Source organism: Ruditapes philippinarum, unplaced genomic scaffold (genome assembly GCF_026571515.1).
Source record: "Ruditapes philippinarum isolate M1 unplaced genomic scaffold, ASM2657151v2 ctg2518_1_1_1_1, whole genome shotgun sequence".
Taxonomy (NCBI): Eukaryota; Metazoa; Mollusca; class Bivalvia; order Venerida; family Veneridae; genus Ruditapes; species Ruditapes philippinarum.
In genome coordinates, this window is record NW_026857511.1 from 13,997 (window position 1) to 31,294 (window position 17,298).

The 17,298-nt window shown below is 29.8% G+C and overlaps 1 protein-coding gene across 1 annotated transcript; it reads right to left on the bottom strand.

Moving 5' to 3' along the window:
• Positions 1–1,937: 1,937 nt before the first annotated feature.
• Positions 1,938–16,685, bottom strand: LOC132750003 (carbohydrate sulfotransferase 11-like). The gene is made up of 3 exons (XM_060739955.1): positions 16,550–16,685; positions 16,250–16,385; positions 1,938–3,133 (listed from the first exon to the last, which is right to left on the bottom strand). The coding sequence occupies exons 1-3, from the start codon at positions 16,564–16,566 to the stop codon at positions 2,273–2,275; spliced, it is 1,014 nt and encodes a 337-aa protein (XP_060595938.1). The 5' UTR covers positions 16,567–16,685; the 3' UTR covers positions 1,938–2,272.
• Between the last annotated feature and the right edge of the window lie 613 nt (positions 16,686–17,298).

Here is a 17,298-nt window from a genome sequence, read left to right on the forward strand (position 1 = left end):
AAACATAATAAATTTGTGTTAAAAAGCATGCATATTAATAAAAATATAACTTTTGTCCCCATATATATATATATATATATATATGTATATATATATATTTAATCCATGTTTGTAATATATACATAGTATAAACATGGATCATATTTCTTTCTACATAATCTGTTATGAAACAAAAGCAAAAAGCATATTATTCGAAAATAATAGTGACGTTTAAAACAAACAAGTAAACAAAAGCTAAACAGTGTGTCATTTATTTAAAAAAAATAGGTATGGTTGGGTTCATATAACCTTTAAAAACGGATGTTGCCATTATAAAACATAAGTTTGAAAAACAAAATTATGCGAAATTGCGAAAAGGTAAACTATATTTACCCCTCACATAATAAAAACGCTATTTTCAAATTGCTCTAGCTTTCGGTCTTTTGTCTAACTTCAGCTGCATGTATCACACAATACAAGGAAAGTGACGTAACGTCATTGAGGGACGTCCGCCGTTGCGTTGTGTGTCGTCTATCGCATTATTGTATATCCTCAAGTGTTTCTATGGATGGATGCTTAACAAAATATGCCGGTTAATATATCAAAACATAAGCGTCAGTTTGACTTAATTGTGATAAAAATTAAACATTTGACATAAACACATTTAACTTCGGAATGTGATTGAAGAAAGGATTGTGACTGAAATTGACTTTATATCAACGGCTGTTCAATATTAACTATATTATACTTCTTTTGGATATAAACATTAAGTAAGTGGTATGGAATTATACCTCGAACTAATTCTAAATTAGAAATGCACACAGTGAAACATCTGTAAATTAATGCGTATTATTTATTTATAAAAACTTATTTTCAAATCGTTTGTAATCAATTAAAAGACCGATAAGAGGTGTCAACAAAAAATTAAATTGCAAATTCATAAAATACCTTAGTTAACAATGGTATATTTTTCATTTAATGCAATGAACATGAATATGGAGAAATATAATATTGATGAAAATAATTTTATCACTTAAGTTAACTGTGAAGTGATAACACATTGAATCAAAGTTTGTGGACCTTTCTGTTGAACATGTGTCAGAGTTAAATCAAGACATATACATGCATAGTGCGTTAACTGGAGTGCAGGTATTAGTTACCCGCATTCCAGAGCATGTCCATTGATTGGCTTATCTTTGCTAGGATGTACTTATTATGACGGAAGAGAAAGGGAAAGCGACAGAAATATCATGTTCAGATGCTCGTCCATTGGTAATATTTTCCCGGGGTTTCATATTGTGACAACAGGGAACGTGTTTTTATGTTTGACTATCATACAAAAGAGAAAGAACATCAAAACACTCGGCAATCAATCTGATAAATACTCGGGGGCTCAGCCCCCTCGTACAAATAAAATAGCCTCGTGTTTCGATGCTCTTTCTATTACATAGTGCACTATTATCACATATCAATAGTAATCTTAAGATACGTTATAAATCACAGTGTACTACTTACTAAACGACACCGTATTGTTGTTGTTTTATGATACGTAGCATTGTCATAGAAATAAAAGAAATATGTCCCATCTAAAAAACTTCTTCTAACCCTTAACTGTATAGTCTCATGGACATACTTGGTTTTTAAATTCTCCAGCATCCACCTTTCAGCTCAGACAAGCCCCGGAGATCACAAGGCTCTATAAGCACCAACGATAGTTACACGCCTTTTTCAAAAGAAAATAAGAAATATTATTGTATATAATATCATTGTATAAAAGGATCCTTAGCTATTTTATGGATTTAGTCTACGAATTTCTAGATTACATCTCGTAATTGGCATCCCACTGGTTGATTGTCGTGTATGCTTGTTATTCTTGTATATGGCTGACAAGGTAGTTAGGCATTTTACTCGATCTAAAGAATGATCAATTATAAACTTTATTCCAGCAGCCAAAAAGTCAAACGTTCTATTGCAGTTGATTTTGAAAGTACAGAAAATACATTTGCATTAGAAATATGTCGCATAACTCAATATCAATTTAAGTCCGAAACTTATTCTGGAAACGTAGAGTTCCACCGGCATTAACGCTATTCATGTATTGATAATATTTATTTTTACTTTAGTTCTAAATAAAATATCTAAAGGAAACAAGGTTACACATTCATTTTACAAAGTCGATATGTGAAATGGAAACGGCAGTTAAGTAAATTACATAGCTTGCATCAATTTTCAATAATCCACATAAATTCACTGACCAGAAGACTAATTCAAAATGACACATATGTAGAACATACTAGATATTAACGATATCGGGGAGGGACGGGATACTGTAGTTAAACAACGCATAATCGTCCGCGTATACGTTGACGACTTTGCTGAAAATATCTGGATCAACGTCTTTGAAAAAGGAAGAAATCATGTCTGCAGATTTTGTATGGTTATAATCCTTTTCTCGTTCTGGAAATTTGAACCTCTGCTGTACATTTAGCATTTTAAGGAGATACCCGACATCCTCTTTGATCGATTCATACTTTCCAATGAAATTATATTTTATGTAGCATGGGTGACAAATGTCTTTGAATGATTTCCAATGATCATTATATCCTTGCATTATAGTTTTTTCGTCTGCCAAGTATCGTAAAAATTCTGCAAATTTAATTGAACCTATATCTGGAATTTTATTAGCATGGCCATTTGTAGCTCCCTGTATTATTTCCCTTCCGTATAGTGATATGAACTTTAGATTTTTTGCTTCAGTGAACTTATTTCTAAAAGCTGAAATAAGGCGAGCTAATGGGTCGCGAACAAATATAACCTTTCTATAATGTTTTAGACGCTGTTTTATTTCTTGAGGTGCAAACATACCTAAACTTGGCAGACTTTTCTTTAACATATGAATCTTTGTTATTTTTATCGGCCCGGTATTTGAGACGTTATTTGTGTTATTTAACCAAATCAATAAACGTAAGAAATTAGTACATGCTACCTTTGGGATATAGCAAAACATTAATTTGTACTTGTCATTGACAATTATATATTTTAACAATGATTTGCGATTCTCTTTTACTTGATCTTCCTTGATTCCAATACAGCTTTGATTAAGTGATTTTATGCGAGTAACCATTTGAAAAACATGACCCTCTGAGTTCCCTCTCTGAAAGAAAATCAACATATACAGTTAAAATGTATTTGACTCTTTCAAAACGTGTGTGAGGCAAGAAAATGAAAATTGTATATAATTAAAAACATTAAGGAAGTCGACAATTTCTCTTATCTACGGACATTCAATTTGTTTGTAATCATATACAAAAGGATGTTTCCTATTACAGAGACCTTTTCGCGTGAGTCAAACACTTTTGTAATTTATAAAGACCAATTATTACGAAACATGTAAAATATAAAAAATAGCTCAAAACTTTATATATATATATATATATATATATATATACATTGACTTTTGGACATTAACGGACAGCGTCAGCATGGTTCTATTCGTCGGATATTCTATAACGGGCAATGAATATGTTTTGATTTATTTGCGAAAATTGTAAGGGTAATATCAAGTAAAATCAGCTTGCAAGTGTAGGGGATCATAATAATTCTTAATCTAAAATTCTTAATCCTTTTAACAACATATTTTTATATTACCAAACCCGTATTACAAGGGAAAATATTACCGATGACGCCAATATTCTTTTTTTCACATGATATGCTGAGTTAAAGATAAATCATAAGTTTGAAAGATATTGGTCACATAAAGTATATGCTTTAAATATTAATTATCTAGACATTCTTTAGAAGGTTTGTGTAGACTTCCTACATAAATAAACTTAAATAAGTTTATTACAACAATTGTGAAGTAAATTCACGTTTTGCATAAATATTTACAGAAATGGACGACTGCACCGAACTAGTTTTTAGACTCAGATTTCAACCCTGTTTACATTACTGTTTTATTGAAACTAAATTATCATTTATCAAGAAATTGGACAATGGTTCATGCTTATTGTTCCATATCTTTGCAAAATAAAATGTTAAATTCAATATTGAAAACTTAATATTTCTGTAACGATTTGTACTAAGAAAAAAAAAAAAAAAAAAATCGACAATTCAAAGAAAAAACAAAAAAAAAACAACAACTGACGCTAGTTATTCGCTGGCATAGCTGATTACGCCACACACACACACACACACAGATAAGGCGATTTTGAAACTTAACGGTTGAGAACGACGCAAATGTCAGTTTTGCATATTGTCTCAGGCAAAAACGAGGACCTGATTAGAGACTTTTAATTAGCTAGCTAAGTAACTTCCTGACATGAACAAAAGTCTGTGGAAAATGTATTTAACTCATAACTATATGTATATATTCCAGTATTAGTCTAATATCAAAATTTATTATTAACTTAAGGTAGTTTTTCAATGTGTTTTACAGTTTTACAGTTTTACAATTATTTTCTATAACTCGCTTTATTTAAATAATGAGGGAACTTTCGAAAATTATTGGACACCTGTAGAATATAATCTGCAGAAACATTAGTACCAATCTCCATTCATTTAATGTAATTGTTATTAAAAATATCGCCATGCCATGCAATGCAAGGTTGCTTTAAACTTTGTTATTTTCATTTTATAAATATTACCGAACCAGTTCTTTAGGTTGGCAATATTTGTAATATCTGTAATTAATTAAAGCTTTTATTAAAATAATGAATACATCTTTAATCTTGTTTTACTGATTTTTGTTTCAGTAATATGTGTTCGATATATGCCAAATTAATTTTATTGTTAGAATTTTAGGACAGTTAAGCAAAACTTTTTTAACCATTGTTTTTCGTCTGAAACCTCTTGAAACATTTGTTGTTACGATGACTTTTCAGTTAATGCAAAATTTGATTTGTTTTCGTTGTTCTTGAGTATTATTATGTTACTCATCAATTGTTAAAGCAGTCACATTACATTATAAAAAGTTGATAAAAGACGATGTTTGTTTTCGCTGCGAAACATATTTTTTTACAAAAAAATGATATTATAAAGACTATAATAACGTAAAAAAATTGTATTCAAAAGTATTTGAAAATGAATTCCAGTTTCTTTATGATCATAGAGAATGAAATAATTAATGGAGGATAAGATGAAATTGTGATCAAATTAATTATTGAATAAATGATTTAATTGTTGATGAATCATTAAAAATATTGCAATATCAGTCAATGCAGAATGTCTAAACAAATAAATAATTTAAAATACATGCATATATGAGAAAACAAAAAACTCAAAATAGCATTGGTATTAAGAACAAGGGCACCTAATCACTTTTGATAAAAATGAATAGGTAATATGTTTGTTCATACAAAAAGCGATTATAAAATCAATAAAATGGACTTATACGGATAATAGGATTGCCACTCTATTTAAAAAACTAGCACTGCGAAAACGACATGGATATACGGAAGTGTACGGAATTCCGTATATCATTGATATACGTGTAAGAATACGGGAAACTTGAAATACGGAGATGTACGGGACCGTATATTATATCAGTCCGTATATGACTAGTATACGAACTCCGTACACTCGTAATATACGGGAATTTTGATGTACGAAGTCCGTATTTTACTAATATACGGATTTTTTATGACAAGTCCGTATATTACTAAAATACGAAATTCCGTATTCGTGCAAATACGGATTCTGTATATAGAAATAGCGAATGATACCGTCAGTGCACAGAACGTGTAAGACATCCACCTGTAGCATGCAGACGCGGTATTCTAGCTCAATACCGCTGTGTAATAGCGAATACTTTACAATTGCGATTGACGATTAGATAGTACGTTTTTGTATTTTGCATCTATGGTGAATCATGTTATTTTGTAATTTCTTTTTCATTATCATTATAATATTTTATGATGATGAGCCAAACATGAGAAAATGATAAATTTGAAATTGTGATGTTCAAAACATGAATTAATTATATTAAAGTCGTCAATCTGTGAAGTTGAAATCGTGAAAGTTAAAGTAATTGTGAAATCACGAAGATAAATTCGGGATTGTCCACACAGCATTAATTTTAAATTTTACGTAAATATATCTCCTACAAAAAATAGGCTATGCATAATATAATACATGCACTTGCATATGTAAATAAAAATCAACAAAGATATGTCATTTATTCATTCATTCATTCATTCATTCATTCATTCATTCATTCATTCATTCATTCATTCATTTCATTCATTCATTCATTCATTCATTCATTCATTCATTCATTCATTCATTCATCATTCATTCACTGAATCAATCAACCAATCATTCATTAATCTATTTATTTATTCATTCATTCATCATTCATTCATTCATTCATTTATTCATTTGTTCATTCATCATTCATTCATTCATGCATTTATTCATTTATCCAACCATCTATCCATCCATCATTCATTTATTCATTCACTGAATCAATCAACCAATCATTCATTCATACATTCATTCATCACTCATTTATTCTTATATTTATTTAGTTATTTATTTATTTTTATTTATTTATCTATTTATTTATTTACTTAATATTATATTTCAGGAAACATAAAGATTTGCGTTTTTGTACACAAGTTTTGCATAAAAATCTTATGAAGTTCCGAATTCCCCAATTTTGATTCTTTCCGCGCGGTCTCATTTATGACATAATATTGTGTAATAGCCACGTGCTGTATTGCGATAATCGAAGCCAATACTGATTAAGCCGGATATTGATCCGGATATTGATCATAAACGCAGCAGGGTATAACGAGTGTCGCTTTTCTCTGATTACGTAAGTTAGCGCAATTGGTGTTGAATGTCTTAACGGTAATTTTTACTGTTTATTTCTAATATAATTCATGTACGAACTAAAGGAATTAAATTGTGATCTCATAATCGAGTCTCTATGTGATTTTGTTCGAACCTGACATGTTAAAATGAAACAGACATAGCTGCTGTATTCTTTCAAATGTTTTTGCAGCGTCGTGTTGTTGCTGTCCTTTTATCTGGCGGAATTCGTCATTTAAACAAGACACAATTAAGATTTTATCTTATTAATAAAGTAAATTTTGAAGTACCCTGCTGCCAGGTCCAATCATATTTAAGTTAACAAGCTAGAATCAGATGGATGTCACTGGGGAGTATGTAAGATGATGTCAAATTATTCGAAATAGCATTTCTTGAAAAATATCATCATCATCTCCCGAGTTTTCTCGTCTCCCATCAGCCGTGTTTCTGCATAAACGGTGACTTGAACAGGACAGGGGAACATAGCCGTGCTATGTAAATTAACATTTGTACCCTGGTTAAAATAAAATTATGTATCTTTGAAACAGTTTTTGTATGAGTAAATTTCTGTTTAAAAAATAAAAATTATCGTAGTTTGTTTTAAAAAATCATGTTAAGAACATACTAAATTATATATTGATAGTAAAATCACATTTTAAATTGGACTTTCGAATTTTTACCTATACTCAAAATATTCTTATATTGATAAAGTTTAATTTCAATTATGAAATCCGCAGATAATGTGAATGGATATTTATATTTCATTTATGTGTATAAGTAAGTAAGTAAGTAATTTATTTATTTTAATGACATGTGTAAACTTATTTTACAAATCTAATTTTACAACATATCAAATATACCCGGCCCAATGGGCCTATAAATCACCTCCAATAAACATAAAATATTTACATAAAGTCATAAGTGATTATATGAGCCGTGTCATGACAAAACCAACATAATTGGTTTGCGACTAGCATGGATCCAGACCAGTCTGCGCCTCTGCGCAGTCTGATCAGGATCCATGCTGTTCGCTGTCAGTTTCTCTACTTGTAATAGGGTTGGTAAGCGCACAGCATGGATCCTGATCAGACTGCGCGGATGCGCAGGCTGGTCTGGATCCATGCTGGTCGCAAACCCATTATGTTGGTTTTGTCATGACGCGGCTCATTATAAACAAACTCATTTGTAAAAATCGTAGATATAACGTAATAGAAGTATTGTATATAATCATCGTGTAATAAATAGTTCATAAGATATGTGATTTATTCTATAACTGTATCTATAAATGCTTTGTCGTATTTCATAGTGTGAGAGAGATGTGCAGTCTGACCGAAACTTGAACCGGGGACTCCGATTGAGCTATTCGGCCGCTTGCAAATCTTTTCCTGAACAGTGGCATAATCCCCTGCTTCATTAAAATTCACAGATTTACAAGCAATATGCGAACTATAACTCTTAAGCTATATGCAGTCATGGTGCTATCCGACCATTTTCTCCTCTAAATAGTGAACAGTTCCGAACCGTGACACATATGTCAATATTGTTCATGTACTAAAGTCAATAATAATTACAATTTTCAATGAGTATTTTATGTAATGTATATATGTATATATCAATTATGATAACAGTTGCAGAATTACAAGTGAATATGCATATATTATTTTGTAAATTTTAAGATAATACATAATACATGTGAATATGTGAATGTTATTTTGTAAGTGTTAAGATTGTTATTACTATATGTCAACATTCTTTGGCAGTGTGTAAATCATATCAGTCAAAATTGTGATACTGAAGAGTTTTTTGTTTTTAAGAGAAATAACTTTGAGTGTAATGTACCTGGTAAGAGACTTGTAAGTTATATATTAATTTTGATATTTTATGTGTACCTACGTGAAAAATTTGCAGGTAGTTTCTTAATCAATCAAATCGATCATCTCCAAACATTTGATGATTGTTGATATAATGTATATATGTTGATTTCATACACTGTTGGTTATTTTGTATGTTTTGTGTCCTCATTGGCTTTAAAGCCTATTTGAATGAAATAACGTGTCTGCTGCATAATAGAAACTGGGGCATAATATGAATAAAGTCCCAAACAGAGCAGTTATTCCATTAGAGCAGATAATGAATAAAAAGTTATTTTTAATATAAGTACTGAGCTTTCAACACACACTCATTTATTTAATTACAGTTGTCAAACTAAAATATATGATAAATTTTACTATTAATTATCAATCCTTTATTAAAGCAATTTAATATTTTAGAATTTTGGCAATTCGACTCAAAAAGAAAAGAAATATAACAAATACATTCTCTTGATAAGTTATTTCTTATTATTATTAAAACACACATACATTTATTTTATTATAGTTGTCGAACTAAAATATATGATAAATTTTACTATTATTATTATCATTATTATTATTTTTAAAAAATAAATAACTGATTAAGCATTAGAACTAAAGTTTTGCCTATGAAAAAGTATCAATGCTTATGTTATACATGTATGCAAAGTTATCGTTTATGGATACATGATATTTCCTATTTAATATTGCATTATTTTGACTTAGTATGCTGGTTTCTTCAGCATTATCACGGACCTTAATATAAATCCGTGAAATTATTAATGCTAAATGCTTTATTGTACAAACGGTATCTAGGCATATCACGCGTTTTCAAAACAGCCAATGAGTTTAAAGCGTTGGTTTTGTATCACGTGAATCCTATCAACCAATCAGAAATAGCGCGGGCGAAATGAAAAAAGAAAAAACGCGATTGGAAATGGATGGTTAATAAAATTCAGAATATTGCAAAACAAGGTAGGTTAAAAGTTCTTTTTTATCGTTGTAATATCAATATGCGATCAATAAAATAGTTGCATTTGTAAACAACAGCTTATTTCAGGCTTAAACTGATTTGTTTTTAGAAAACTTTAACACTTTTTAATCTGTTTCGCTATTCAATATGGCCGCCGGATTAGATAATTAAAGCAGGATTATATCCCAAAATTTAGACTCTGAGGTTACGAGTTTGATTTTGATTTCTAAACTGTATCTTGTTTAATAAATAATTTGTTTGAAAAATGCAAAAACAAAAAAAAAAGAAAAGGTTATTTCTAAGATACGTTAATCATAACTTCCCTTTAGGGTAAAAAGACACCACGTTAAAAATTACGACATTTAAACATCGAAGATGTCAAGGTATTACAGCCCCTGGACATGGTAGTACAAAAGGATTAATCAGTGTGTGTGACACGACCTATGTATGCTTGATTGGTCAACTGATTGGACTTTATAATAATCTTGAGCGATCTCAATTATCACTTAAAATCAGGGGTGCGAGTCAATGCGCAATCAAGCAAGCTGAAAAGACACACTCAAATTCTATTTGTTTTAATAGTACTTTATGAAATAGATAGCCGAAAAACAGGTTATTTTTTTATCTTTTCAATCAGGGTCTTTTAAATAGAATTTGAAAGACACTGATTCAAAATAATAACAAAAATTATGAGATTTAACAGATTAACATATTTTAAAAGAAAATTGCTTAGTACTTCTAAAAAATATGTTTATAAATTTTTAGATAAAATCGTCTTTCTCAGTCTTGAGTATTCAACGAGCAGAATACTTGTTTTATATTCGCAGTTTTTATTTTTATACAAATCCCCATTATTTGATGCAAATATAAGTCACTTTAAAGACCCCGCTCTTTTCATTTTTATTCACTTTTTTTAAGTTTCTGTACACATGTTTCTATATATTTGTTATTTATATTAACTATATATAAATTAATACAAATCTGAAACAAAAATAGCAAACAAATATTTCTTTTTTCATTTATATCATCATACATTTAGATGAATAAAAAAAGAAAATATTTGTCAGAATTTTTTATTTACATTAATACAAAGAATGACAGATAAATACCCTTGATGTCAAAAGATATGCATATATTTACATTGATACGAAGCTTAGTGTCGGTGTAAGAATTTTAAAACTCGTGCATATAAAATATAGCAACGAACCAGAAGTTTTAAAACGGCTTTGTTTGTATTGTTTTAGCATAATATCGAGTTTACTCGCAATTCAGGACAGACAACTTTTTTCATTCGATATTCTTGGTTATTTATCTACGTTGTTCAGGATAGCACAGATTCTAAATTGTATATACATGAACTGAGTTTTCAACATTTATATTGGATTTTTTATTGGACAAATAATTAAAATTTAAATATTTGTTTCTTATTATAATTAAAACATTTTGTTTAGTTTTTAAGATAAACATTACGCATAAGGTGACATCGCACGGGTCAGTCACAAACACGCGCCTGTTTAAGGAAACAGTTATTTAATATTTCGTTATACATAAATTAACTGTATAGAGCCTTTGTACATCACACTTTTTTCGACATTCCACATTTTGACTTATATTTCACATAAAGCGATATGGTAACACACGCACGCACGCACGAACACACAAACATACATAACTACACATGCACATAAAAGTGAACACGTTCCTACAGTATTAACACTCGCACATGTGATCACTTATGAAATATTTTCAATGTGCTCTTTATCAGTTTATGATGAAGTTATATTATGATTTTTTCAGGACAGTGTACAGCGTGTTTAAATCTTCCAGAAATGCAGCTGTGCCCTCTTAACAGCAATTATAGATGAAGCCAAGTATGGTAGCAAGTAATATAGATATAAGTTAACGTATATACATTGTTGTATTTTGTGAATAAAATAATACAATTACACGGACGTACTGTCTGTAAAGAAGAGTTACACAGACTCATATATTCCCATCCGTACTGACATCATGTGTTTTAATCTTTCTCAAGGAAAAGTCAAATTTCCTTGATTACACGCATTTATTTTGACATGAATAAATGTGGTTAGTAATAAATACTCTTTTATGTCTTGTTGGCGGAATGATGTCATAAAATGATGTCAATTAAGGCATATAAGCATTTTGCAGGGCATTTGAAAATGTTAAAACATCATTGCTTTTAATATGAAAAAATCAAATATATAAAATATATACAACTCCAAGTCCAACACACACAATTGTTTGATATCGATGCGCTGTGCATGCGACTTTATTTTATTAAATTAGTTTTCTTTTCTTAAACATATTACTGTATAAAAAAATATGTATTTCTTCACAATTTAATCACTTTTATATATGTTAATGATAGTATTTTTTTAGTTACTACGTGCGTAAGCGATAAGTACGCCGCTTTGATAATGTGAGAGTGACTTTACATTTTCTTTTGTGCATGTACATAAAGTTAACAACCTTTGTCTGACTAGGTAAAACAGGGTTTACAGAAGCGAATATAATGTAAGATAAGAAACAGAATTTGAAATGTCTTGATGTCAAAGTTAGTAAAGTCATTCGAATGTCATACACATTAAATTTTATCACGAGTTCGAGCCTCACAAGTTGTCTCACTTTTTTTTTGCGTTTTTCTTACCATATATTTTTTTTAATTTTACATTAGAAAAATGAATTGGAATAGAAAGGTAGTTTTGTTATGATATTTAATAATTTAGATATACATGCACGGATGATAGTGATTTTTATCCTGTATAGTGTGTAGTATGTAGAAGTCATAGTACTTTTGCAGTGCAGGAGTATTTCGTGCAAACTTAACTATAGTTGAAACAGTCTGTGTACAGTATCATGCATTCCGTATAAATTTGTGCCAACTTGCTAAATAGGGCTAAATATAGCTACATTTAAAACAAAATGAGAAGTTAATAGAAAATAGCACAAAATTTATAATCTTTGCAATAAATGATACAAAACTTTCTTACTTGATTGATAATTATAAAGCAATACTTTTGGGAAAAAAGCCTAGCTGTATTGCATTGATATTTACCACAACCTTACCTACTGCATTACGCTGAGAGTTGGTAAATTTGTTGATAATTTAATTTATATAGCTAGCCTGTTTGAAGATAATAAACACAATATGATAGCTGTTTTACACCTGGATGGTGAACTTGACCACCTCGTCAATTAATTATTATACTAAACGCACAGTACTTGTGCGCATGTGAAACATATCATGATATGGCGTTGATACGTAAATGTTTCACGTGCGCACGTAATACCGTCGCATTCGCATGTATTAACTAAAATATTTCCTATGTTATTTTATGCAATTGTCGCATACGTATATTTTATTTTCTGAATATGATTTCATTCAATCAGATTAATGCTATAGGCAAGGGAGGATATTTTGATTTATAATTTTTGTGAGAATTATCACTTTATTTTTAGCGATGGCACGCTGTAAGAGATTCTATTGTCAACTTACCTAGTTAAACAGTCTTAACAATAAAAAAATATTAATCTACACTATTGTATATTGAAGGTATTCATTCGTTTTTGTGAAGTTGTGATGAGATAGTCTTTGAAACAATTGAAACTGAAACAAACAATAATCCAAATTTGTTAAGATTTACGTTTTTATATAAATGAGAAGTATAGCTGGGTATTCCGCCTTTTACTTAACTGGATATCATTATGCAAACACGGATCTACATCTGAGTAGCAAATATCTGTACATTTTAAACCATTTTTTTTTCAAACGAATTGACTCCTACTAAGGCTTTGTCAGCACTTTTTTCCAATGCAATGTTATTTTGTTTACATATATTTTTAACCAATAAAATACTCTTTACATAGAACAAAGATACCATTATAATTTATATTACAAGTGTGAGATAATATATTCGTAAAAGTTTCATAACAAAAACATATAACTTATCATCCGTCAAAGATTAATCATTTAATTTAAATCCTGTGTAAATGGTTGCTAAAAAATGACATCTTTATCCTAATGATATAAGACAATTTTGAAATTTGCGTAAGAAAAAAAATTGTATATATGTATAAGCTTAATAAAATGCTTGTGTATAGACTTTTTGAAAGTTGTGATAACTATTTCATGACACTATTTAAACAGGATTTTAAACTCTCTTTTTTCAGATACACACATGCCGAAGAAGATTGTAATATCTGGAGAAAACATTTCCTACGTCACGAAATAGACACCGTCACACTGGCCTATAGATGATTGATATATTTAAGTGCTTTTAAGAACAGTGTTTGAATGACGAATTTCTGAAAATACGGATTTTTAATATTAATGCTTATTATTAAAACTTTCTGTAATTATCAATTTGTGCCATGGACTCATTTTCCTAAAATAACGTGTGAATGTTAACACGAGCAAATGATATGAATATCTTTAAAATGTTTTATGGGTGTGATATAAGTGGCTCATATGAATCATTGTTAAGATAAATCGAAAAGAACTTCAATTTAGCATAGTTTGTTCTAGATTTAAACAACATGCAATTCATAAAGGTTACGGCTTAAAAATATCGAAACATGTACATGTATAATTCGATCTCTGAAGAAAATATCGCAGTGCGGATGTTCTGCGCCGTGATACGTATTTCATGACTCTGTATTGCAACATACCGGTATATCGCCGTTCCGTTGCAACGCTACATTAATGTGTCCCTCTGGAATAAGTATGACTATTGTAGCGAAGACATGTTTATTTTGTTATATATATGTATACATATTGAATATATGTTTATGAAATAATAAATATTTAATAGTGACTCGATTTTGGTTTTTACTTTATTATTTGAAATACTCCAATTGTGAAGATAAAGTTCTTAAGCATATGACTTTACTGTTCCAATTCACAATGTGTAATCAAACATGTTTTATTGTACAAGCCTGTATTTCGGTCATGTATACGTGTTACTTATATGTAAATGCATGCTTTTGATAGTATCTGTACCTCCTTTTATCTCGATAATACAGTTCTGTATACCCTGTATACTAAAAAATGCAATTCCGTATATCCCCTGTATATATTGAAAATACGATTCCGTATATCCCCTGTATATGTAGAAAATACGATTCGTATAGCTTCTGTATATGTAGAAAATACGATTCCGTATATCATCTGTATATGTGGAAAATACGATTCCGTATATCATCTGTATATGTGGAAAATACGAGTCCGTATATCATCTGTATATGTAGAATATACGGTCCGTATATCCTCTGTATACATAGAAAATACGAGTCCGTATATTCCTCTGTATATGTAGAAAATACGGTCTCGTATATCCTTGGTATATTTATAGTATACAAGGGATAACAACCTTTATAAAGTCAGTATACGTGATTTTATTCCCCGTATACTTCAAACATACGAACAAATATACGCACATGTATATGGTGCAAATACGGAATTCCGTATATGCCTGATGCATATACGGACTTCCCGTATACCCGGTGTTCCCTATACGGACTCGTATACTTGGTCCGTATATTCGACAAATACATCCCGTACACGCCCGTATATGTAAAAAATACGGGACCGTATATTCCCGTATATCAGTATATTTTTCGCGCATACTATTTACAGTTTGTATGTTTTATACATTTTACATTAATGATGTAAAGTCCAACTTAAAGTCTGGATTTTTGCTTTACACTTTTCATTCACATATAATCTGAACTTTAGGAAGCTAAACCATCCATTAAGCATGGATGCTTGGTCATTAGTTCTTAACCCGCGGGTTCTGTGTGACTTTTTGATAAAATTCACAGTGTAAGGCAGAGACGGCAAATGGTTACTCAATAACTCAATTGACCGTACTCGGTATCTATCAGTAAAACGTTTTCCAATTGAAAATGATATTAAATTGAAATTAAATAGTAAAGAATTCCCAAGAGAAATGTCGACTTAAGAATTTAACAATATAGTCGTATGTGCCTTTTATTCAAACATTCAGGTACCATACAATATTTACAATTTATTTATTGTACAATTATTGTTTTTTGTAATGTGTTAGCAAGATAATTTGTTGAAATTTCTATGAGGTCACTGTTGTTATATGCTTTGTTATTATAGAAAAATGGCAAAGTGACGTTACTTTCATTATTGATAATTACTTTTAAACTGAAATATCATTTTGTTATCAAGATTTTCTTTCACGTTGAAGATACTCGCCTACATAAATGTTAGAAAGCATTCTTTTCTTCCCAATCTTTTTGTTCTATGTCTTAATTCACCAAATTTGACGTCAAGACAAACGTCCACTTAATACCTATATATCGCAAAAACCTATACCGTACTATTATTTCCAAGAAATAAAATTTATATCGATTGTCAAACGCAATTTTATCCTCGACTCATCTTAAATTGCATGACCTTTCTGTTAACTACTTTGGTCATGAATGATTCTGAATGATTGTGCAAAATTAAAAATAAACAATGAATCGTTATATATCCGAAAAAGGAACAGTGTGATACATTGATAAAATGTTAAGACGTCAAAAAATATTTTGTAAATCTCTTATTAAAAAAGTTATATTCGAATACAAATATAGAAAGCATACTTACCAAAAGCTCTCCATTCAAAAAGATCAGCAGAACTCCATTATATATTACCACCACAAAAGAAATTCTTAGAAAAATAGTCCATAGTCGGTATGGCTTCATCTGATATAGTAAAGGTCCTGTACATGGAATTTTAAAGCTGAAAAAAGTTAGTATGTGAATATCATTAGACTGATAATCATGCAATTTGTATATTTCTGTAGAACACAACAAAGTAAAACGATGATATGCCTTACATTTCACAATTGTAATTGATTCTCCCTTTTTTATTAGTTATGTTTATATAGATAAAAAAATACGAACCTTTGTAATAGATCCATAGCTTAAAACTGAATTTAAATCAAACGAATGTATAAATATAAACTTTGCAATTCTAAATATTATTATGCAAACTACCATATCCATTGAAGTTATATGCCTAGTCTGTTCCATAATTTAATCAACATTATGTATGAACACTTAGCAGAAACTTTTCGTCAATACATTACTTTAAATCTAAACGTCAACGTCTGAAGCTAATGGACGTTGAATGAGTTAAAATAAAATACAAATTTTAAAGTTTATTCAAAGACAAAAATCAATTATTGCAGAACGGTCTTAATTCATATACAAGTAAATGAGATATAATTTACATCTACATCTTAAGAAAAGAAAGCAATGTTGTGTGACGTAATCTGAAAGTAACAAAATAATGATTTAATTTTGCAAAAGTGTATTTTTACATATAAAACACAACTGTAAGAACTTAAACAACTTTGGAATTATCGAATTTTTCGCATGGAGGCTTTGTCAAATTGATTTTTTTTCGATAATGGATAGCTTTACGTTAACTTTATTATTACCGGTTTAGTCAATTTAAGTTTTTATTATCAATAGAGTGAATGAAAACATCGTATTTAACTGAAATGATTTAATGAATTAATGGAATAGGCCTAGACAAGAATTAATATTTGGCCGGTGATCAAACTTGCCAATGATTCCTGATTCATCCACATGATTTGGGCAATTACTGCTAAAGTTTCAAAGATGAACTATTTGTTTTATTTGGTCAA

Bases quoted from the DNA above. Each gene is read 5' to 3' on its own strand.
- LOC132750003 (XM_060739955.1), bottom strand. The intron at 3,134-16,249 runs GTAAGTATGCTT...ATTTTCTTTCAG, and splicing joins TTTTGAATGGAGAGCTTTTG to AGAGGGAACTCAGAGGGTCA.